Here is a 24,847-nt window from a genome sequence, read left to right on the forward strand (position 1 = left end):
CTCAGCCCAAAGCTGTTCAACATCTACATGGCACCGCTCGCCCACTTCGCCCGACTGCACGACCTCAAAATCATCTCTTACGTCGATGCCACCCAGCTGATTCTCTCCCTCACCAAAGACCCCCTCACCACCAAAACCAACCTCCATGAAGGAATGAAGGCCGTGGCTAACTGGATGAGAAACAGCCGACTGAAGCTGAACTCGGACAAGACGGAGGTCCTCATCCTCGGATCCACGACCTTGGCCTGGGACGACTCCTGGTGGCCTACCGCACTAGGAATAGCTCCAACGCCCACCGACCACGCACGCACGCAACCTAGGGGTCATCCTCGACTCGACCCTCTCCATGACTAAGCAGGTCAACGCCGTCTCTTCCTCCTGCTTTAACACCCTCCACATGCTCTGCTGGATCTACAAGTGGATCCCCACTGAGACAAGAAGGTCGGTCACCCAGGCCCTCGTCAGCAGCAGACTGGACTACCGAAACGCCCTCTACGCAGGAGCCTCAGACAAACTCCTAAAACGGCTCCAACGCATCCAGAACGCCTCCATAAGCCAGATCCTCGACATCCCCCGCAACAGCCACATCACACCCCACCTGAGAGGCCTGCACTGGCTCCTCCATCAACAAGAGGATAACCTTCAAGCTCCTCACCCACGTACACAAAGTACTCCACAATACCAGACCAGCGAAGCTCAACAGCTGATTCAGCTTCTAAACCCTCACCCGCCACCTCCGCTACACCGAGCACACCCTCGCCACTGTCCCCCGTATCTGAAGAGTGACCGCCAGCGGCAGATCATTCTCCCACCTCGCCACCAAGACATGGAACACCCTCCCCATCCGCCTACGGCAGACCCAAGACCTTCTGACCTTCAGAAGACTCCTCAAGACCTGGCGTTTGGAACAGTAGCAGCATTCCCCCCACCCCTTAGCGCCTTGAGACCCCCACGGGTAAGTGGTGCGCTTTACAAATGCCTTGATTTATTGATTGATTGATTGATTGATCTTTGCTAGACCATTTCAAGTAACCATGGATGGAAAATAAGCTACACTTTAGAGAACCCAGAAAGGGCAACCTTATGGAAACACAACACCCAATAAGGTACAATGATGATTAATAAGCCTAGGGCAGTGCAGCTCTAAAGGGGAGGGGCTAGAAGGGTACGCCAAAACTTGAAAATCAACTGTGATTACGTGTACTACAGCTTCGCAGATTAAGCGAAAAACATGGCCTGTAGCCTGAAATATTTGGCTTAAACAGTTTCTTGTGGTTTAACCTCGGCATAAGAGTTGTTGAGTTTGAATGCTAGGATTTTAGCAACCTTGTTATTTCACATCACGCAGAAATCACAATCCATTTGAAAACACAACAACAGCTTACTTGGACTCTTAGCCTGCTGTTAAAAAAATATTAACCCCTTCTGTTGCCAATCATTCCCCTAAATGACATTCTTTTCAGTGCCTGAATGCTCCTGGGGTTGCAGCACCACATAAGGCTTCTTTCTGATTGTGAACGAATCCGGGCCTGTCACTCAGAGTGTCCTGCCACTTTCATACATTAAGAAACGCTGACTTCCATTACAAATAAATCTATCAAGGCCACTAATATTTAATTGCTTTATAAAGTACTAGTTTGTGACTGGCAGCTGGATAAAAACTACTTCACCCGATTTCGCCTGGAAACATCAGCTAAAAGCTATAAGAGTAGACTATTTCATCTTTCATCTTTGCCCAAAATCAGACTGTGAGCACATGGGCTCAGTCCCTTCGAAAGGTGAAGGAGGAAAGGGGTAGCCAATTGGATTCAAGGATGGCTCGTGATGTCTACTTTTAAGAGTCTTGTATTCAGATATGTTTCTTGTCAGGTTATGTAGGGTCTTGGGAGTTGGACATAATAATGCAGGCAGATACAGAAAAGCACATTTCTCCCATACTAGAAACACAAGGTAGCCAAAGTTACATGTTTACTTGTGTTACTCTATATACAGCCTGGTACAGATGTGAAATAAAATGTATCAGGCAGCTATGTTCAACCTACGCAGACGTGTGGAGGAACTGATCAGTAATGCAATGAAGGAAAATGGGATGTGGAAACATAATTTTACAGAATACAACACTGGCTAACTGGCCAATGTGGATGTGAAGGGACAGCATGGCAAGAAGGAGTATTTAGGTCAGAATATGAAGCCAGGTTGCCATGGCACAGCACACCAAGGATGCAGATAGACCCAAGTTCTCAAAGCTCAGGGAAGTATTTTTGTTGACTAACAATGTTCATGCAGAAAATAGCAGATTTCGACATAGTGTATGTTACCTGGTCTTGCTGGAGTATCCTGTTTTCTAGTATGTTCTGGTTAGACAATGACACCTTAGGACGCTCTCCGATGTAAAGACCCTCATCCTCCAAAAACCGAGGCTGCATATTTTCTGGCACTTTTTGAGATGAAGGAACTAATGAACATATAATAACAATGTCTGAGTGAGAACATTCAAATATTCAACACAAATTTTTACAATTATTGCCCAGCACTGTAACCAGGGCCTAAGCACCACAGTTGCTTCTCCTGAAATATCAATCGTCAATGTATCTGCAAATTTCAGCAACAATTTGAGTATCGGTAACACTGATTTAAGGAAACACATATTCGCTTGGTGATTCTGGTCTTTTAACCAGGCTTGATTCCCAGAAAATTATGAAATCTACACATCACATTTCTGCTTCAAATACATATACATTTATTAACTTTTTAGGGCTCTCAAAATCCCAATGAGTATATTCCTGAACTCATGTACATAGTAGATTTCCTGATACAACCTTCTGATTAACTTCCTCTTCGATAATGCTCTAGTCCGTTTGCTGGAATTACCCAATTGCTTATTTTACATTGTCTGGTGGGCTCTGCTTTACAAGGCCCTACTCTGGTACCTACTTTCCCAAAGGGGAGCTTCCATTCCCTCTACCAGCTCCATCAGCCAGCACCTCTCCCATAGCGCTCATGGTTCACAACTCGACTCCCAAAACAAGATTCTGACTAATCATACTGCCCTTGAACAGGTAAAAGGGACTGAGGTTGATACCTGCAACTGGTCTCTGCTTCAGTCTGGTATTGGAAGTGCCAGAAGTAGGCAGGAGGTCAGCCCATGTATATGGAGAGAGATAACTTCTTCTTTGTTGCAGGCCCTGTTACTTCCAAGGATAGAACCTAATGCCCTTGGAGTGGCCCAGGTCTACCCTAGGACTTTAGAGGCCTGTTGCCAGGGCCATAATTCTGAGGCTCTCAAACTAGCTGTCCAAATTTCTCCTTTTGTTCACTTAATGTTCCCAGGTTACTGATGTCAATTAAATATGGTATAGTAAATAACATTCAACAACATTAATTCTCCTGGTTTTGAAATCCTACTTTTCCAGCTCCATTTCATAAAACACATACGTTACCTGTTCACTTCGTCTCAGCGATTACAGATATTCAACACAATTAATAATTTAGGCTGGATTATTGTAACTCTATTTATCTTAGTATAAAACTGTATCAGGTGCATAGACTTCAATCAATTCAGAACTATGCCACTAGGATTGCACTAGGCATTAGACTCGGTGTTCATATCTCAGCCACTCTGTCATCTCTACCCAGACTTCAGGTAAAACAGTACATCCTTTTCAAAGCTATGTGCCTGGTATATAAAGGTGTATATACCCCTCATCACTCATTGCTGCAGTCCAGATTAAGCTGGTATTGTCGCTTCCGCCAACTCAGATCAGCAAATCGAAACTTACTAACTTTGCCTAAATTCAAAAGTAAAAAGGTAGGAGGCAATACATTCTGGGCCATATGTATCAACATATTTTCCTATAGACACAGAATGGGCAAAACTCTTTGATACATCTGGCCCTCTGAGTGGTCCCTGCGACATGTTGAAATGTTCTGCCCATGCATCTGAAGGTGGTAGAATTTACTGAAATTGCGAAAAATGCTGAAAAGGTGGTTGTCTCCATCCACTATGTTTTTTTTATATTCTAACTTGTTGCTACAGAGGAAGAAACCCAATTATGAGTGTGCATAGCGCTTAACAAATACTCATAAATGAAAAAATCTAATGAAAGCACAGGAAGTGTTTTCTTTTAGCAAATGAAAACATTTTTTTACAGGTCATTACATAGTTAAGCTACAAAAAACAAATACAGGTCATAAGAAGGCACTATCACCATCTGAGTTCAAAATAGAGCCTCCAATTGTATTATAACATCTTAGTGCCCCGTGGTCAATGTTATAAGATGGAGCTGGGGGTTAGGGATGACCCGTGCACCTATGGAAACGATTGGAACTGGAGTACCAAGTGGGAGTTAAAATCTTGCAAAATTGTATTAAGGTACACAGATGCACAGGCTTTGGACCTATATCTGGCCCTGGACTACCCTTGGGTCAGCACTCTTACCTAGATTAGAATAAATGTGTCAACACTAAAAATGTGTCATTGGGCAGAAAAAAAAATGTTTCATCTTAGTTGCATCTCTGAAAATCCCACCATCTAAATATCTAGGACCCCATACAACACTTTTCTGGTGCTCTTAGATACCCTGTATCTTACCATGAGTGTTCGGTTAGGTCATAGTCCAAAGATTTAAGCTACCCAAATAGTAGTCCTGAAATGGATGGGATCAGTTCAACTAGTGAGTCAGTAGTCACCAGGTTGAAGCTTGGATGTTCTTTTTTCTTACAACTTGTAACTCGGGAACACACAGTTTTTATCAGGTTTTTCTAGTGATAGGAGAGCCCAAAGCACTGTGAATACCCATGGGAGTCGCTCACTTTATGTGGCAGGAAGCAGGACATTCTCTTGAAGTGTGGTTTTTCTTGCCTACGGTTAGTGCAACTCTCTTCAGGAGCCACTTTGCCAATCCATGCCATTGGAAGCAAATGGAGAAGGCTGGTGTTTCCCTTAATTGGTCACGAAAGAAGGAAAACAAACAAATGGCACAGCATTTTTAGACAAGGAACACAAATTCTAAAGCCAAGTTGTAAGTAAAGAAGAAGGATGTCAAGGCACTTGACAAACATAGCGGGGCTCAACAGGATCTGTGGGAAAGTATGAAATCACAAGACTTAAATAAGACACATTGGTTTGGACTCATCCTAACAGTAGCAGGGAGGTCAGACATTTGTATTTGGGAATTTATGTAAGGCTCCATCCTCAACAACAAAACAATGGAAGGCTAAGCAACATGACTGTCTCTAGTTTCCTGCCTCCTGCTCACCCACAGACACTGCCGCAGACCATAAGAGGACCCTGTGCAACAATCCCAGAATGTCTCCCCAGGCAGAGGAGGACCACACCCCAGTCCGAGACGTGAACTGCTGAAGCGTAAGCGAAGTAAAATGTGAGAGGCTCCCGGATCTGGGGAAACCCACGACACTTGCCCACCTGAGATCTTGGAAAAACAGTCACACCACATTGAGCACAGGTTTTTAGCTTCCATGTGTAGGCTTCAGGCGCAAAACTCTGAACTGAACTGAGCACAATGACCAATGGATGTCGCATTGAGATAAATTGTATTTTGATACTCAAATGCAAGGAAAACATATGTTTTAAACAAGTCACGCTTTGTACCTGTTCGGACACTGGGCACAAACAGGAGTCCATTCTCCTTTTGCAGTCGAATGCTATAATCTTCATACTCAGCTGCTGTCACTTCAAGGAAGTCTCGGGAAGTTTGATCTATGATGAACAAATCATCCTCCTCCTCTCTACCTTGGACAAGGAGGTCTTCTTCTTGCTGCATTTTTAAAAGAAAGATAGTTGATTTCCATATGTTTCTATATGTAGAAAATTATCTCTCTATATCCAGTAGGAATATATACATATATATATATATACATACATATATATATATATATATATATATATATATATATATATATATATATATATATATATATATATATATATATACACACACACATATATATATACACACACACACATATATATATACACACAAACACACACACATTATATAAATGGCTGCCAGCCTTGAACCACATGATGTATGTGCACAATAGCATACTAAGTAAACCAGTAGCCTCTCTGTGATTAATTTGAAAACGGGCATCAAACAGCACTACCTACAATAAGTTACATACCACAAATATACAATTACCAAGCAATGGACATAGATAACATCCAAGGAAATACGCAAGAAATCTGGTACAAGCCTCCAATTTAACTCACAAGAACAAAATGTTCTGCAGCAAATAAGTGGATTTTTGCGTTCCTGACCAAATAATAGAGAATTCATTATAGCCAGAAATTGCAGGAAGAGCGTCCTGTGAACTCTTGTTGAGTTGGGCAGCTTGTAACAGCGGACACTTGAGAACAATGGAACAGCACATGACCTTGACCTAAGCACTCAAGTCCTGCCTTTTCTAATTCTGCTCTCCACATTTCTGCTAGGAGTGGATCAAGCCCAAGAATATACAGTGCTATATAAACCAAGAAGATGATCATGATGGCAGTCCTACTCATGGAGCTGAGGTGTTGGACTCAGATGCTAATGTCAAGGGGATGTAGGTGGATTTGAAGACATTGTCTTAACCAGGGGCGGCCTTAGGCATGTGCAAGCTGTGCACCTGCACAGGCCTACCAAACCCCAGGGGCCACCACACCCCAGGGGCCACCACGCCAATACATATCCTTAATATAATAATCCTCTATATCCTACATATTTGCGTGGCGGCCCCTGGCAGGGATTTGGCGGCCTCCGGCTCTGTTTCACTTCCAAACACCCTGGAGCTGCCCCTCTTTTAACCTCACAACTGGCCACATGTTTGTGTTGTGAACTGGTTGACAGGTCTTAAGATTAGCATTTTCCGTGTCTGCACACAAAATGTCTTATAGGACTTAAAGCCATTGTGAATTTTAATGCAAGTAACTATGGATTACTTGAACAGTTTAGAAGAATTGTTATCTTGGGGACTGCCAGCCTTGTTAAAAAAAGGCCTATTTACACAAACATAACTGACCACAGATCTCTTAACTCCCAATATGCTAAATACTTTTTTTTCTGAAAACTACATTTGCATAAAATATGCAAACACGGAAAGACTTGTCAGCATTTCTAGTTACACAATATAAAGCGAGAGTTTTGAATAATTGGAGTCTTCCATTCATATTCATAGGATACAGGGCGTATCTGTGGAAAAGAGTAAGAGGGCAACAGCTTCTGACTAACTCCTTTCCTGCTGAGTAGGTTCATACACTCAAAGCAGCGTTTGATATATATATATTTTTTAATTTTTATTTATTTGTCTTTTATAGAGCGTGAACTTGACCCGTTAGGGTATCAGAGCGCTTTACAGGATTCATAAGATGTATACAAGAGACTTCGAGGGGGGTGGGGGATACATTTAGGGTAACCACAAGTGAACTTGGCCCAAAGGGTAACAGAGCGCTATACAGAATTCGCAAATTGTAAACAAGAGGATTAGAGGGGGGGGGGGGGGTGTCTGGGAATATTTAGGAGAAACACAGGAGAAACATTTTACGAGAAACAGAGAGCCCCAGATCCCCGAGTGGGGTCCCCGGAGGTACCGGGTGGATGGCAACAGGATAGACCAGATGAATGGTAGTAGTTGAAAGTAAATCAGCTTGATGCTGTTAAACCTACACTTCCCATCTCTAAAATGACCCAAGGAATGCATGCTGCCACCCATTACAGGCCCCATTTGGCTGACAGTTGTAAGCTATATTACAGACTATGCTGAGAGCGCTATGTGTGCCCAAAGTGAATCCCAGCTTAGAAACCAAAGTATGAGCACATAGGAGATGGAAGCGAGTCTGTGATCATAGAGAAATGTAACACATTATGGGCCAGATGTAGGTAAATATCATTCACCGATTCTAAAATACCGAATTTTGCAGATTCAGTATTTTAGAATCGGTAAATGATATGTAGATAATGATCCGGTAAATTTTACCGAATCGGTAAAATTCGGTAAATACCGATTTGATTCCCCATTCATTCCTATGGGCCTGGAGGCCCATAGGAATGAATGAGAATTACCGATTCGGTATATACCGAATCGGTAATAAGGGGTAGACCTACAAGGGTGGCAGGGTGTCACATTGACACCCTGTTGCACCCCCGTATAGAGCATGGGTGCACATGTGGCACACATACATGCCCTAAGGGCATGTATGTCTGCCACATGGCACTGTTAAAAAAGACAACATTGCTTTTTTAACGGTTTTCCTTATTTACCACCAACTTGTAGTTGGTGGTAAATAATGAATCCTTACAAGTGAAAAGCACTCACTTGAGTGCTTCCTACATTAAGGATTTGGTAATTTACCGAATCAGTATTTAAGATTTCGGTAATTTACCGATTCCTTAAATTACCGATTCGGTAAATTACCGAATCCTTAAATTAGCCCCCTACATCCCAAAAGCCTAATACCGGTCGGTAATTCGGCCGTTACCGACCGGTATTAGGCTTTCTACATCTGGCCCTATATGTTCACTAAATCACTTAAGATACCTTTATATGTCGTAATTGAGTTTATCTAGGGATGGAGGGACAGATGCATACTCTTTGGAGCTGTCTTCACTAAATTCTTGAAAATGGGCACTACTTTGTTGGACTTCAGCTCCTTGTCATCAATAACATACTTCTGTGGTCCTGGAAGCTAAAGAGTTAAGCAGAGTTCCCGGTACTGAAGATGCACAAATATTGTCATCTCAATAGAGCAGGTGCCCTCCTCATGAGACTTGACCTTTCTCCTTTTCATGTGCCTTAGTTGAACTTCAGCCCTCCTCGCTGCTCTGCTGCATGCCATTCTTCATTAAAAGCGTTCTCCTCTAATTAATAACCAGGGAGCAATGTTTGAAGAAGAGTAATGGACCGTGGAGAAGAGTCTGGAGTGAGGGGTAAGTACCTAGTTGTGGAAGGTGGATGGGATCATAAAGCAGAGAAACTGCATGACGAAAAAACAAAGTCTGAGCTGGGGACTGTGCGGGTCTGTCTTTGGGCTAATTTTAAGGTACAGTATTGCCCAATTATTTACATTCATAATGGATTATTATGAAATAGGGCGGGCACAGAGTCAATATCAAGACTTTTGTCCCAGATGTTGGCCCTCGTTGCATTATGACACATGGAATTAGCCTGTAAGCACATTAGAGAGATGCTGCCTTTAATAAACAGATAAAGAAGGTGTTTTTAAAGAGCACACCAGGCCTCTAGTTGACCCTGGACTGCTCTTTTGTGGTGGAGCCAAGGCTAATTTCAATATGATTAGTCCCGTTCTTAAATGACAGAGACCTTAAAGAACAAGGAAATCTAAAAGTATAAAGGTATCTTGGCAAACTCTCTCTTTATAAGGTGTGTCTAATTACTAGACATGAACTCTTAGATTTCTCATAAGGAATGGCCTCGAACAACCCTAGATTCTCTCCTTGCCAACTTTTGGGTTCCGAACAAATCACAATGTCAAAGGATATGAACATACACTTATGACTGTCAGTAATGCAAAACAAAAATATTCTACCCAACACAGTGCAATTCCAGAAACCTTGGATATTGAGCACAAATGTATTTTGTTCAAGGATGGACAGTGGTGGCAAGAATAGAAAATTAATTGTTGCTTCCAGATTAATTTCCTATTAAGATCTGCTCTCACTTCACCCTTCCATTAGTTATTGCCTTTTACCCACATGTTCTTGGTTGCAATGTGAAGTACATTAATACCACGCAATTGCAATATAGAACAATGTTAAAAGAATATATCTTTGATTAATTGGCCTACTAGTCAGATTATTATATTAGCCTAGCATGTGCTATGCAAATTTCAATCTATGTTCTCTGGGAGGCAAAATGTAGGTCGAAAGAAATCATTGGAGGTAAGAATATGAAGGTCTGCAGTACCCAAGGTTAGACCTGAAGGTCAAAAATAGAATGATGTTTGCACTGAGAGCAAGGGTTTGTAGGATTTTGCTTTACAATTACTTGGATTATATGGCCTGTAATCCTGAAGTACTGAAATATGGTAATTTGGGCTAAATGAGTATTGAATTCCTCCTTCAAGTTTACAATTTGTTTCCTCTAGAATTCAATGGAGAAGGTCATGTTCTATCCTATGAGCTATGACATCCAATGACAGTAATGGAGAGTTAATTAAGTCCAAGGATGTGTATAATTAATTGTTGAATGTCGCTTTTAAGGGCAATAGATTAATTACTGAGGGTGTACATGGTGTTGCTTACGCATGTGACATGGATGTAGTATATACATTAAATAATATGAGCTGCAGTAGAAATATCCCTAGATGTAATGGCAAAATTGCCATGAATGTTTAAGTTGAAAACAAATATATTGCAGGACTGGTAAAATGTTTTTGTGTCAATCTTGACTGAGGCCAAGGAGTGGATGACTGCAAGCCAATGTGAATTTAGTAGTTTTTCAATCTCAGGATTGTGTTCAAATGTTCACCTTGTATGGTGCTACCTCTGAACCATGGGGGTTGGATGTGGTTTTCTAGTCTATACTTTTCATGCATCTGAAGTAGTACTTGTGTACAAGCTTGCTCCCCATACTAAACCAGGTAAATTACTGGTTAGATTAAATATATCGGACTATTAAAATAATTTGAGTGGCATATTTGTTACAATGGATATTCTGAAGTAATGTAAGATCCTTGTACATTTTTGGTCCATGTCCTTAATCATACATTTGAGCTAGAAAATAATGTCCTGAGAAGATGTTGTGAAATTGTTGGATTACCCACCAAAACCAGCATAAAGGTGTTATGTGGGATTCATTGAATGAGGACCTCATAGTATATCAATAGAGATATCAATTATCATTCACCATGTGGGCTTTTTTTTTAACCTGGACCTTATTTAGTATATGTGTGACTGCACATCAGTTTTTGAAGTAGGCAGTGTGAGTTATGCTTTTTTGTATAGTATTCGATGATAATTGTATAATGTTTTTGTATTGATTATATCCCATGATGATGACTGGATATGTCTATGAAATTGGGAAACAAGCTGTAGAGTGTTGCAGATTAAAAAGTGTAGTAGCTTGGGTTTGTTTAAGAATCCTATCTTCTAGAATTTGTGTTACTGCATTCTCTGCTGAGTGTTCTCTTTGTGGCAGTTGCCAGATTCACTTTGTAGCTACAGTTGCCCTGCTCTGATGGTCCAGCTAATCTACAATAAATCAACGAACTGGCTTTGATCTTGTCTCCTCATTATTCAACTACTACATAATTTTTGGCGACGGGTGCTGGGCCATCACATTGAACCCACAAGCGGCGAAATTCGAGTCAAGAAACGTAAAGAGAAAACGTAAGAGGAAATCCTTAAACATTTGAGAGCCACAGACGACGAGTAAAGTAAGGAAAACGTTTTATTTTACTTGCGGTTGGCTTCGTTGTGAAAGGGAGCAGGGCGGAGGCATTTTAATCTTAAACAAACCCAAGCTACTACATGGGTCTTCCTTTAAAATAAATAAGACCCTTGAACAACCTCAAGCTACTACAAAAACAAAAAGTACTTTATGGTTGGCAGGATCTCACTTATTGTTAAGGTGAAGCAGCTAATTCCATCAATCCTTTATTTCTGACGTGGTTGACAGAATACTTGACATTAACACTATGGTTGACCATCTCTGTGAGTCTCTTCTTGCCAGTATCTTATCTTACAATATTACGTGAATGACTCTTCCCTTCAATTAAATAGTTTGAAAAAGAGAACAGGAATGCAGATGCTGGGAAAAATAGCAGTGCTGAGATTTTTTGTTTGTTTGATGCTACATAGAGACTCTCAATTCATTCATTTCATGAGGTTTCCATTTGCCTGGACTTTCAATCCTCCCACTCCATTCCTAGCTCCAAACGTTCCGCTCTATTCAATCTCCCTACTCTTTTCTGCTCTGGAGGTGACTATAGCCGGAAATGCTTTAAATCTTTCAGCGATAGAAGAACTCCAGGACTTTGAAGGAGGATGTGAAAGTATTTGTATTAAAACCAGTTAATATTCAATAATAAAGAAAGAGGCAGCAACAGATGTAAATCATTATCAGTATAAATAGACAGTCTCATAACAACTTTAAGTAGCTGCTATTTAGATTCAAATGTTTAGGTCTTCACATCTTCGGGGTGCATTAAAGTACTACTATTCACTTTCAAACTGATTATACATGCATTTTCACATCAGATGCACGAGTCAAAAACGAAAATTGTGCAATGTAGCTTTGTTATGTTGAATGTTTGTTAAATTTTTAAACAAATGCATGACAAGCTAAGGTTCAAATATAAAAGAAAGCAAAATGAGTTCTGCTAATATAAGCGAAAGAGTACTTTTCAACATGAATGAAGCCTGTTGATGTGTGTAATTCCCTACCATTCCACCCTCCTCCTCTTGTTCTTGCTGGGGGCTAACAGCAGACTCCTCCTCCTGCTCAGGAGCTGCAGTAGATTCCTCTTCCTCATCTTCTTGCTCTGACCCATCCTTTCTCTTTTTCTTCACATCCGCCTGTATGTTTTCCGGATCAGGTGCAAAGTCGAAAGTGAAGAAATTATAGGCTTCATCGTTAGCAGGTGCTCCGGTCTAAAATCATGGAGAAATGGGAAATCGTGAGCGAAGCAATAGGACACAGGGAATGTCTTAAACAGTTCATGTGACTATAAAGGTTTAACATTTTTTATGTAAACAAACCACTCGCATGTGTATATTACTGAAAGTAGCCTAAAGCATGCAGTGTAAGTGGAGATGGTGACAATATGACACCTCAAAACAAGAGCCCAAAACAGTAATCAGGTGAATGTTTAAACTTTGAAGATCACATTATAGTCAGATAGTTAAACATCCTAACCATCATCAGCGACAGCTGTTGAAGGTGGTGAAATGATTGGTGCCAAGGGGTGCCTTTTGCAGTACACTTTTCTTAAAAGTACTTAAAACATATGCAACGGATTCATGATCAATAAAGTAAGCTAAAACCTTTCATCAGCAGTTATTTGGAGGGGGTTATCAATGGTTACCGTCTGAAACAAATATAAAGTCAAGTAATACATTTTAAAATACTATTTCCTAAAAATAATTGGCTAAGACTGCAATTTCTAATGAACTGGGTACGCAAATTGACATAGTTTTCTATCCTTTTTTAAATAGAAGAAAACATCATGCTTGATTTTTACCATTGACGTCTTTTCAATTTCACATCCTGCCCCATCTAAAATTATTGAGTTTAGTTCCCGAAGGTAAATTCGGTTGGAAATGTATCTTTATGATCAAAGTTACCTTATTTAAACCCAACAGGAAATCACAAAGGGATTTCTGGCAAGCGAAGTACATTTGTGAACATTCACAACTGCGAACATTTGCCTTTTCGGCCAGATACGGGTCGTGATTATGCTCCAGCACAAGGGTGGTGTAAATCACTGTCCATGGTGGGAGGGCAAATGGATTACTCCCTAATTTGGATGTGGTGTGGGAGAAGGGATTACTATAAAATATTTTCCTCATGCAGGAAAAAAAATGCATTCGCACAGGAGATACCATCCCCCCCGAGCAGGATTCTCAGCCACTGAGCTTTCTGTGCTACAGGATAACGATCCTAATTTTGAAATCCCATGGCTTTTCAAGGAATTTGCATGGAAACTGCAATATATATATGTACCAAAAACATACATATATATCATGTGATCAAGGCCCTTCGCGGGCTGAAACGTGTTATGGTTGACTTGGTGTTTGGGCTCCAATTAATAATATTTGCACCAGTCTTGGGTTCGTCTCGTCTCTGCAGAATTGCATCTTTGAAGACGTTGTAGGTCTTTATATATATATATATATATATATATATATATATATATATATATATATATATATATATTGCATAGCAGTGATGGAAACAGATAAAGAAAAATAGAAAACGCAAATACAAATATCTGTTCAAAATTCTCAAAAGCAAATCGCTTGTCCACAATATCCCTTGACCAGCAGCAAAATGCCTTTCCAAAATCCATAACGGCCTTGTGATGTAAATTGTTCTTCAAGAAAAATACTTTTAAACAGTAGAGGGGCTCGTGAAACATGACATTTGAGCACCAACAACACAGAGAGTATGGAGGTTCCACCAATTCAAGGAATAGAATCCAGATAAAAACAATCACGCTGAATAGGGCTGGGCAACAGTGCCTTCTGAAAAACCCGGATATTAAAGATACTAGAAGCCAAGTCATTTTGTAAACTGGTTAAACCAGAATATCTGTTACATCCACTATTTTATTCTGGAATGAAATATTTGTTACATAAAATTCTTACTTGGGGTTTTTCTTGGATTCTCTTAATGGCGTCCGCAAATTTCACTCTGTGTTTCGTCTCAATATCTTGCGTTTCCTGCAGATCATCTACATCTTGCTGTTAAATAAAAAATCAAAACACATGATATGCAAAATAACAAATAAAAGATAAACAAGCATTTGCAATGCAATCGGTCTCACCTTTGGGACCTTATATGTATTTAGCTATGCAGCACATTAGCCTGGGTGCTGAAACATCTACTGTTCTTTAACATGGAGGGAAAGTAAGCACGAAACTGCACGACACACCAGGTATAGGAACACATGGATAGAAATATTGACTTTCATCTGGCAATTGTATAGTCCAAAGCTCTGTTTTTAATATGCAATCAGGGCCTTAGTGGGTCATATCTTTGAAAATAAAAGATTGGAAAAAAATATTGTCTACAGGTGCTCGTGGAAGACAATTTATATGGACTGGAATCTAGAGAATGATAAAGTGATTCTGGTATTTTACTGACCTCTGAGTGTCGTTTTCTATCAAGAAAGTTATATAGAGGCAGGCGCCAGAAAGATTAAAAAAAGAAAGTCACTCAGCAGAAAGCAGTTCTGGTATTTTACTGACCTCTACTGGTCGTTTTCCAGCAAGACAGTTAAATAGAGGCAGTTGAACAAGCAAAAAGCAATTCTGGTATTTTACTGACCTCTACTTGCCGTTTTCTGTGAAGACAGTTAAATGGAGGCAGTTGAATAGAAAGAAAAGTCCATAAGCGGAAGCAGACAAGTCCTAGGGCTGATCTCCAGAGCCCACAAAGTACATACACATATAAGTATACACTAAAGTATGTACAAGAGGCCTCGAATGGTCGACCTAAAAATAGTTACAACAAGTCAAGTCAAGTCAAGTCAGAGAATTTATATAGCGCGCTACATACCCAGAGGGTCTCAAGGCGCTTAAGAGGAGGGGTGGGGAATTACTTGTCAAATATCCACGTTTTAAGTTGCTTTCTGAATGCTAGGTGGTTCTGGGTAAGGCAAAGGTAAGTGGGAAGTGAGTTCCAGGTTTTAGCTGCCAGGTAGGAGAAGGATCTACCTCCCATGGTGGTTTTGTTGATGCGAGGTACAGTGGCAAGGGCTTGGTTGGATGATCGTAGCTGGCGGGGGGGTGTAGAAGGACAGTCGTGTGTTGAGGCATTCTGGTCCGATTTCGTAGAGTGCTTTGTGTGCGTGGGTTAGGAGCCGGAAAGTGATCCTCTTATTGACGGGAAGCCAGTGGAGGTTTTTCAGGTGGCCAGAGATATGTTCTTTACGCAGGATGTCTAATATGAGCCTGGCTGAGGCGTTTTGGATTCGTTGGAGTCTTTTCTGGAGTTTAGCGGTAGTACCGGCGTAGAGGGTGTTTCCATAGTCCAGTCGGCTCGTGACCAGAGCGTGGGTGACCGTTTTCCTAGTTTCAGTGGGGATCCAGCGAAATGTTTTTTTGAGCATGCGAAGAATGTTGAAGCAGGATGAAGAGACGGCGTTGACTTGTCTGTTCATCGCAAGTGAGGAATCCAGAATGACGCCCAGGTTCCGTGCGTGGTCTGTAGGGATGGGTGCTTTTCCGAGGGCTTCTGGCCACCAAGAGTCGTCCCATGCAGAGGGGGAAGTACCTAAGATGAGGACTTCTGTTTTGTCCGAGTTCAGTTTCAGACGGCTGTGTTTCATCCATTCGGCTACTTCTTTCATTCCTTCGTGTAGGTTAGTTTTGGCGGTGCTGGGGTCATTGGTGAGTGATAGGATCAGTTGAGTGTCATCCGCGTAGGAGATGATGTTGAGGTTGTGTTGGCGGGCGATGGTCGCGAGGGGGCTCATGTATACGTTGAAAAGGGTGGGGCTGAGTGAAGAACCTTGTGGTACGCCGCAGATGACTTCAGTGGCCTTTGACTTGAATGGTGGAAGGCGGACTCTCTGGGTTCTTCCGGTGAGGAACGAGGTAATCCATTCTAGTGCTTTTCCTTGGATTCCGATGTTTCTGAGGCGCTGTAGAAGGGTGCTATGGCAGACTGTGTCGAAGGCTGCGGAGAGGTCGAGGAGGATGAGGGCGACTGTGTCTCCGTTGTCTAGTAGAGTTCGAATGTCGTCTGTTGCTGCGATGAGGGCGGTCTCAGTGCTGTGTTTTGCTCGGAAGCCGGACTGTGAGGAGTCGAGGGATTTGTTGGCTTCGAGGAAGGCGGCGAGCTGGTTGTTGACAGCTTTCTCGATGACTTTGGCCGGGAATGGAAGGAGCGAGATGGGGCGGTAGTTTTTGAGTTTGGTGGGGTCCGCTGTGGGTTTTTTCAGAAGGGCGCTGAGTTCAGCGTGTTTCCAGCTTTCCGGGAAGGTGGCGGAGTTGAAGGAGCAGTTGATGACGTCTCGGAGGTGCGGTGCTATGATGGAGTCTGCTTTGTTGAAGATGTGGTGAGGGCATGGGTCTGTGGGGGATCCTGAGTGGATGGAGTTCATCAGACGGATGGTGTCCTCAGTGGAGATTGGGTTCCAATCATTAAGGATGTTCGAGGGGGGTGAAGGTCCAGCAGATGGTTGGGTGGGTTGGTCTCCGGGTTGGTTGTCGAAGCTGTTGTGGATGTCTGCAATTTTGTTGTGGAAGAATGAGGCTAGGGCGTCGCAGAGGGCTTGAGAGGGGGTGATGTCGTTAAAGTTGGCCGAGGGATTGGAAAATTCCTTGACGATGTTGAAAAGTTCCTTGCTGTTGTGGGCGTTGTTATCTAGTCGGTCCTTGAAGGCGGTTTTCTTGGCCTTTCGGATCAGTTGGTGGTGTATGCGGGTGGCGTTTTTGAAGGCGTCCTTGGTGCTGGTTGTTGGGTCTTTTTTCCAGGCCTTTTCAAGGGAGCGGCAGAGTTTCTTGGATTTCTTAAGATCATCGTTGAACCAAGAGGCCTTCTTGCTGCCAAGTTTGCTTTGTCGTTTTTTCAGTGGTGCTAGGATGTCGGCGCTGTTGGATAACCATAGGGTGAGGTTGGCGGCGGCTTGGTCGGGGTTTGATGAATGGGCTGGGGGGTTTGGAAGAAGCGATGAAGAGATCTGGTCGATGGTGATTTTGTTCCAGTTTCTTTGCAGAGTTGGTTGGGGGTGGTTGTTGGGTTTGGGCTTGTTGTAGGTAAAGTGAACACAGCTGTGGTCAGTCCAGAGGAGAGCCGTAGTGTGGCTGAAGGAGACATGATTGCTGGAGGTGAAGATAGGGTCGAGTGTGTGTCCTGCGATGTGGGTGGGGGAAGTGACCAGTTGTTTAAGTCCGAGGTTGGCGAGGTTGTCCAAAAGGGTGGTGGAGTTGTGGTCGTTGTTCTTTTCAAGGTGAAAATTGAGGTCTCCCAGAAGGATGTAGTCTTTGGAGGGAAGCGCGTGTGGAGTGATGAAGTCCGTGATGTCCTCACTAAATTGTGCACGGGGTCCTGGAGGTCTGTAAAGGAGGGTGCCTCTGAGTGTGGTCTTGGGGTCGATGTGGATCTGGAAGTGAAGGTGTTCAGAGTTGGCAAGATTGACGTCAGAGCTGGTTGAGATGTGGATGGATTTCTTATGGACGATAGCGATTCCTCCTCCTGTGTGGCCGGTACGGTCCTTGCGTATGATCTTATAATCTTCTGGGATGGCAATGGTGATGTCTGGGGCTGAGGAGGCTTTCATCCATGTTTCTGTTAGGAAGGCGACGTCCGGAGAGATGGTGTCTAGTAGATGCCAGATGTCGATGGCGTGCCTGTGGACCGAGCGGGTGTTGAGCAGGATGCATTGTAGGTGGTTGGGGTCGGATATCTGTTGTGTGTTCGTAGATGAGGAGTTGTTCTTGGTGCCGTCGAACTTGCAGGAGTTGCAAGAGAAGGGTCCATGGGTGTGTCCAGGAGCGGCTTGGACGCAGTTGGGGAGTCGGCCGGGGTTAAGGGCTAGGAGGGTTGTGGCATCGTAAGTAATGCGGGGAGGGTGGGCATTACGAGGACCAGGGGGTCTGGCGCTGGGCGCGGTCCAGGCGCGGACGGGCGTAGACGGGCTTACCTTTGGCGCACCTTCGGTGCGGATTGGGCGCGGATTGGGCGTGGTCGCTGCGCGTGAACGCTGCGCGCGGGAACAACTGTCATATATGGATAGTGGAGGGGGAGGGGCGAGGGCGGCTCAGCTGGGAGGCGGGGCGGGCTCAAGGGAACGGAGCACAACAACAACAGAATCAAAATGGAGGGGAGGGCAGAGCAGGACGCCGGGGGATAACACAGAAACAATGCGCAGGTCTATAACAGAGCAAGCCAAGCAATGTAAGCGCAATTGTAATCCTGGCGCTATAAAAAGCAAAACTTTGTCACAGTGCAGTTTCCCAATACGATACCACGTTACAGCGCTGAGGCAGGGGAGCGACCACTCAAGGCAGGAGCGAGGAGTGGATCACAGCGCTGCGAGGTCAGGGGACGCTCTATAATGGTAGTGGGAGGGCGGCTCAGCTGGGAGGCGGGGCGGGCTCAAGGGAACGGAGCACAACAACAACAGAATCAAAATGGAGGGGAGGGCAGAGCAGGACGCCGGGGGATAACACAGAAACAATGCGCAGGTCTATAACAGAGCAAGCCAAGCAATGTAAGCGCAATTGTAATCCTGGCGCTATAAAAAGCAAAACTTTGTCACAGTGCAGTTTCCCAATACGATACCACGTTACAGCGCTGAGGCAGGGGAGCGACCACTCAAGGCAGGAGCGAGGAGTGGATCTGTTACCATGCAACTCTGTCCCATCTGCTTCTCAAGACACAAGGCCCCTGACAGTGACACACTAACTACAAGCAACATACATTGTGCTACAGGGAGAGATGTTAAGTAAATTCTCTGTGTCAGCTCCTTTTGAAAAATCAATATTCTGGCAGTGCTCACGTGACCCGACTCTTCCAGTGAGGTCATAGGGTGCCACCTTCAAATGAGACATTTAGTGCTTGTTGGACTTGGCCTTTTCCCCCCAAATTTTTCGCTTTTTGCCCCCCTAATTTGGATGTCTCCCCCATGGTATTAAATATGTATGGACCATGTGTGGTAGGAGTTGCCCTGGTGTAAAATTAAATATTATTAAATGGTGTGCAGAAAACAATCCCCATTTTAAAAATGTACCTGACTAAAATGTACTGTGTTCTTAAAATGGATGCCATGGCCCTGGGTAGTGCCACCTGACTGCGTTAGGTCAGCGGTCTAGATAATATTACCCAGCTACCCCTAGCTTTTGGAGGGAAAGCCTGGCACCCAGGGTGCTCACCCCCTCCCCTAGAACCAGTTTAGGCTAGATGTGCCAACATTCTAGAAGGTCCTGGCACTGCCTGGGAGGAGGGTATAAATAGGGAGAAGTGTCACCAGAAAGTCAGTCAGCGCTGGGACAAGGAAGAGAGGGGACCTGCTGTGAGGTGCTACCGCCACATGGGCCTGTGAGCTGGGCCCTGCACCCCTATAAACCCCCCCTCTGCTGTCCCCATGGGCCCCTGACAAGGGAGGGCCCCTACCCAGGTCCCTGACACTGTGGGAACCGGGAGTCACGCCAGCGCTGCGATGGAGAAGCGCCCAGGAGGTGAGAAATAGGATTGTCCACTCCCTCTGCCGAAGCTGTGACCCTGTGGAAGTACTGGGTCGTGAGGAGCTGCCTGGAGGAACTGTTGCCCCTTGTGAGGTACTGCCCGGCAAGCGCTATTCTGGGGAGGTTGATGCCCCCAGGGAAGTTGTGGCCCCTGTGGAAGCGCTGGACGGGGAGGAGCTGCCCAGGGAGGAGTGTGCCCTCGAGGAACTGTGTCTCTTAGACTGCCCCTGGACTGCCTATCAAGCGCTGTGGGGAGAGAAGCGATGGGGCTAGTGTGGCCCCCGGAGTGCTGTTGGCCCTGGAAGTGGTATGGGCCGAGGGAGGAGTGGTGCGCTGTAAATAGCACAGTTTTCACTGTTTTCCTGAGGAGACTGACAGCCTGTGAATAGCGCCGTCTGTGGAGGCGCGCTGTCCGCCATATAATTAAGTAATTGAAAGGGAGCCTACCCCTTATTGCCGCCGGAAATCACCGCCGCGGCCCGGCGCTGTCGTGGGGACCCCCCCACTGCTGGGGGTATCGTTGCGGCGGCCCCCGGTACCAGGAGAGGGCCGCTGAAGTGAAGAAGGGGCCGCGCTCGGCCCTGTGGCCACGGCACTCGCGTCACGTGACGGGGGCGCCCGGCCGCGTCATTGGCCGCGCCCCCGTCCTTGCCGCGCACGGATTGGCTACCCAGTCAGGCAGCAGGAGGAAGCCCGCGGAAGCTGCCGAGAAGCCCCGGGTTCCCGTGAGGCCGAGTGAACCCGGGCGAAGCCAACTGAAGTGTTTCGCGGCTCCCGTGGTGAAGAGGGAGTCCCGATTGAGTCGGCAGCCAGAGAAGAGGCCGCCGTAAGTGAGGAGGGGGGGCCTCGAGGCACAGGATCGGTGCCTGGCCTGCCTCCTCAACAGCCAGCCATTGCGAAGACCGGAGCGGGAGGCCACCCCGCCGGTGAGTGCCCCGGGCCGGAGGGAGGGGCCCGGGAGGAAGGAGGAAGAGCGCCGGTGTCGGCAGGGCTCTCGTGAAGAGAGGAGCCCCGCGCGAAGGGCGACAGCTGCCTGCAAGAGGGCCCCGGTTGGACAGGGAAGCCCCGCTATTGTGAAGGAGCTGGGCGGGAGCCTCCATTGCACTAGGCCCCCGCCCCCAAAGGAGCCGGCAGCCTCACGAAGGCCGCTTTGAAGTCCCGGGTCCTCGTGAGAGAGGAGGGACCCGGGGAAGCAGAGGAAGAGCCCCGCCTGTTCCCCGTGCCTGCCGCCAGCTGACCGTGGTGAGGGGAGAAAAGTTCCCTTTGCGTGCGCTACGCCAGGGGGCCTCGAGGCACATTGTCGGTGCCTGGCCTCTTCGCCTCGCAGCCTGGGTCCCCACCAGATAAGAGGGGCCTGGAAGAAGGCCGCGTGGAGCCTCCGGATCGCCCCCCCCTGGATAAAGGGGCCAGCAGTGTGGATGGAGCCCGGAGTCAGAAACCAGGAGTAGCCGGTGAGTGGGGCCTATGAAGAGGGTGGAGAGGGCAGCGGGGCACAGGGTCGGTGCTCGCCCCCACCCATGACTTGTACATTTAAGACACCTTGTGATAGGGCACAAGGTTGTAGGTGCTTCCAGTTCAGGCCGTATGGGTGGACCCTGGAGTTGGTAGACACCTGAAGAGTGAATTGACAGAGATGCCTAATGGTTGCCTGTTACCTGTGGTGCATAGGGTCCCAGTCAGGTCGTGAAGCTCCTGTACAGATGCTCCGGCCCCTAGAGGATAGGCTTAACATTCAAACTATATGTTTATGCCCCGAGGAGGGTTTACCCTATGTTGAGGTTTGTAGGCCTATGGTTCTATGCCCCAGGGAATATTGTCTCCTCTAAGGTGACTCAGGAAGAGTTGTTGCCAATGCCCTGCCTAAAGTTTATGTTGCTGGTTGGGGGCTGAAAAGTCATGTTCCCAGGTTACCTTTGATGCCTAGGGTGTATACCTCAGATATTATTGAATGCCAGGTGCCTTCCTTCCTGTTGTTTTATACCCGTAGGTGGAGGGTGGAGTAAATCTGGGTGTTCCCTTTTACCGCAGGGGTGCCCCTAAGCTGGCCTGACGAGTTATTCCAGGCCCCTGTTCATGCCCCTGGTTAATGAGCCAGCCATGTTGATTCATGATAGGTGCTCCTGTCTAATATTAAATGTGCTGTGATGCTCTGTTTTTCCCTTACAGGGGTGGGGTTTGGCGGTATAACGCAGGAAGTGTGTTTATGCATAATGTTGGAGTTTGCAATTACAGCCTTCCCCCGAGGATGAGAGCCTGTGTTGGCCCCGCCAGATTGGCCCCAGGTCTAGTGTTTAATTAACCATCCATTTTTCCTTTCAGCTATGGACTATGGACTAAACCCTTTTTGTCCCAAGTAAATAATTCCCCAGGATGTACTTGGCTCTGGCGCCAGTTGGCGCCTTGTTGTGATTACCAGTGTATTTTTCCTTTTTCAATTAATCAAAAAAGGACTAGCTAGAATGGGGTTGGTATGATATTATATTATAATCATAATAGTGACTCAGTATTGTTTTGTCAGAAGGAGATGGCACCTGTTGGGTGTCTTTTGAAAGCCCTCACCCACCAACCTAGTTGGTGGCATGCTTCATCATCGGGCCCACCCAGTGACACCTAGCGTGTCCCGGGTGTGCTACGACGCCTGACTACAGCGGAGCAGGTATGTCACTGTGTGTGCGGTGGAGGGTGTTAAGTAAGTGAGTTTAAAACGGCTTGGCGGGGGTCCCAGTACCCAAAGGGTAAGAACACTTTATTAAATGGGCCTCCGCCAGCGGTTAAAAATAAGGCAGTGGGACGTTAGAGGCAGGTTACGACCTCCTACGTCCTTTGATGTGTCAACATGTTTCAGCCAGTGCCTTATCTGTAATCTGGCTTTCTTCAGGACTGATAAAGAGTGTGTGTAGTTAAAATTAGGGGATGTGTAGTGCAGGCTATGTGTCTACACGCCCTAAAGTGTATCTAACTGTGAGAGGGGGGATTCCCTTCTCAAGATCACGCTAGTTTTAGGTAGGTATGGCTTCAAGGTTATTGAAGTGGCATGGGGTTGACCAGGATTTCTGGTCAGAGCCGGCGTGGGACCTGTTGTGCCTCCTTCGCAGAACCGGTCCTACCTAAAACTAGCGTGATCTTGAGAAGGGAATCCCCCCTCTCACAGTTAGATACACTTTAGGGCGTGTAGACACATAGCCTGCACTACACATCCCCTAATTTTAACTACACACACTCTTTATCAGTCCTGAAGAAAGCCAGATTACAGATAAGGCACTGGCTGAAACATGTTGACACATCAAAGGACGTAGGAGGTCGTAACCCGCCTCTAACGTCCCACTGCCTTATTTTTAACCGCTGGCGGAGGCCCATTTAATAAAGTGTTCTTACCCTTTGGGTACTGGGACCCCTGCCAAGCCGTTTTAAACTCACTTACTTAACACCCTTCACCGCACACACAGTGACATACCTGCTCCGCTGTAGTCAGGCGTCGTAGCACACCCGGGAAACGCTAGGTGTCACTGGGTGGGCCCGATGATGAAGCATGCCACCAACTAGGTTGGTGGGTGAGGGCTTTCAAAAGACACCCAACAGGTGCCATCTCCTTCTGACAAAACAATACTGAGTCACTATTATGATTATAATATAATATCATACCAACCCCATTCTAGCTAGTCCTTTTTTGATTAATTGAACATATAAACCGGGGATCTGGACTAGCTATCTGGTCCTCTCTCTCCCTCTTGATACACGCACAATTTTTCCTTTTTACCTTGCAGGTTGGAGATAACACTAAACTTATTCTTTTCCAACCAAAGATGGAGTTGCGACTCTTTTGTAGTGTGCCTGGTGTGTCGTCTATGGGTACTGCGTGAGTGCTTCACATGTCCTCGAAGTTTGGCCTGCCCGCTTGATGCCATGCTACCCCATTGGAGATTTGGGTAACCCCCATTTCTTACAGTGCTAAATTCCTGTAGAACCCTGGTAAAAAAAGAGAAGGGGAAGTGTACTCATACTCCTCCATGACGTCTCCAATCGCCAGAAGTACTAAGGTCACAGGAGTAAACACTAATTGTTCATGTTAATTCTGTTCAGCTATAGAAACATGTAAAATGAACAGGAAAAGTGTGGAATGGATTTTTTTATTTTTTATTTCAACCAATGCTCTGCATTCTGTCCATCAACTGTTGTTTTTGCATTTGTCACGCCAAGTGGGACAGGTATGCTCAGGTGTCCTATGCTCTCCATGCCACTGGAATCAAGCTATCCTGGCTGATGAGGGCTGAAAGCGCGAAACCGGTCCTAGGAGGCTTGTTTCCAGTCCAGGGAGGTTCTGGCTTGGAAGTTAGGGTTGGATTGTTCCCATGGGGCACAGGGTCAAGACTGATTTGCATATGGCTGGGTTCAAACTGGAATGGCATGGTAAGAAAAAAAACGATGGATTTAGGCCCAGATCTTTATACTGGGGCATTTTGTCCATCAACTGTTGTTTTTGCAATTGAAATTTCAAGCATAATAAAGACCACACTGTACATGTCGACATAAGGTGGCAGCACAAAGCCAAGATAATCATATACAGTCTTAAAGTTACTGAGCAAAAACATCCGATAAACAAGAGCGACTACAAACTGGTGTTAAAAACAAAAAACAAAGTGAGGTACAATAATACTGACATTTTACGATTTAACAAGTGAGCACCCCAGAGGGACAATGAATATAATGTCTCCAGCAGAATTCACAGGGTCAAAGTAGGAAATAAACCAGCATTGGCATAGTCAATAGGTCTTGCCTTAGGGACCTTATAAGTATTTAGCCATGCAACAGCTGTTGTTGCACTAAGGATATTGTGCTGCATAACTAAATACTGATAAGTTCCCAAAAGCGAGACATATTGGCTATGCCAATGCTAGTTTGGGTTGGTGTTTACCTCGAACCCTGCTCCTCGTGGATAACAACTCGTTGGTGCGGCTTTCACCATCACAGCAGTG

At 45.2% G+C, this 24,847-nt stretch overlaps 1 protein-coding gene across 1 annotated transcript in view; it reads right to left on the reverse strand.

The window, feature by feature from the left end:
- CC2D2A (coiled-coil and C2 domain containing 2A) overlaps nt 1–24,847 on the reverse strand; it is a 432,763-nt gene that overhangs the window by 297,791 nt on the left and 110,125 nt on the right. The window contains exons 6-9 of the mRNA XM_086964074.1: nt 14,328–14,423; nt 12,405–12,611; nt 5,612–5,777; nt 2,319–2,455 (exon numbers count right to left, since the gene is read on the reverse strand). Of these exons, the coding sequence (XP_086820200.1) occupies nt 2,319–2,455; nt 5,612–5,777; nt 12,405–12,611; nt 14,328–14,423 (606 nt within the window). The remainder of the gene's footprint in view (nt 1–2,318; nt 2,456–5,611; nt 5,778–12,404; nt 12,612–14,327; nt 14,424–24,847) is intronic.

The sequence above is a fragment of the Lissotriton vulgaris genome, chromosome 3_2, assembly GCF_964263255.1.
Source record: "Lissotriton vulgaris chromosome 3_2, aLisVul1.2, whole genome shotgun sequence".
NCBI classification, from domain to species: Eukaryota; Metazoa; Chordata; class Amphibia; order Caudata; family Salamandridae; genus Lissotriton; species Lissotriton vulgaris.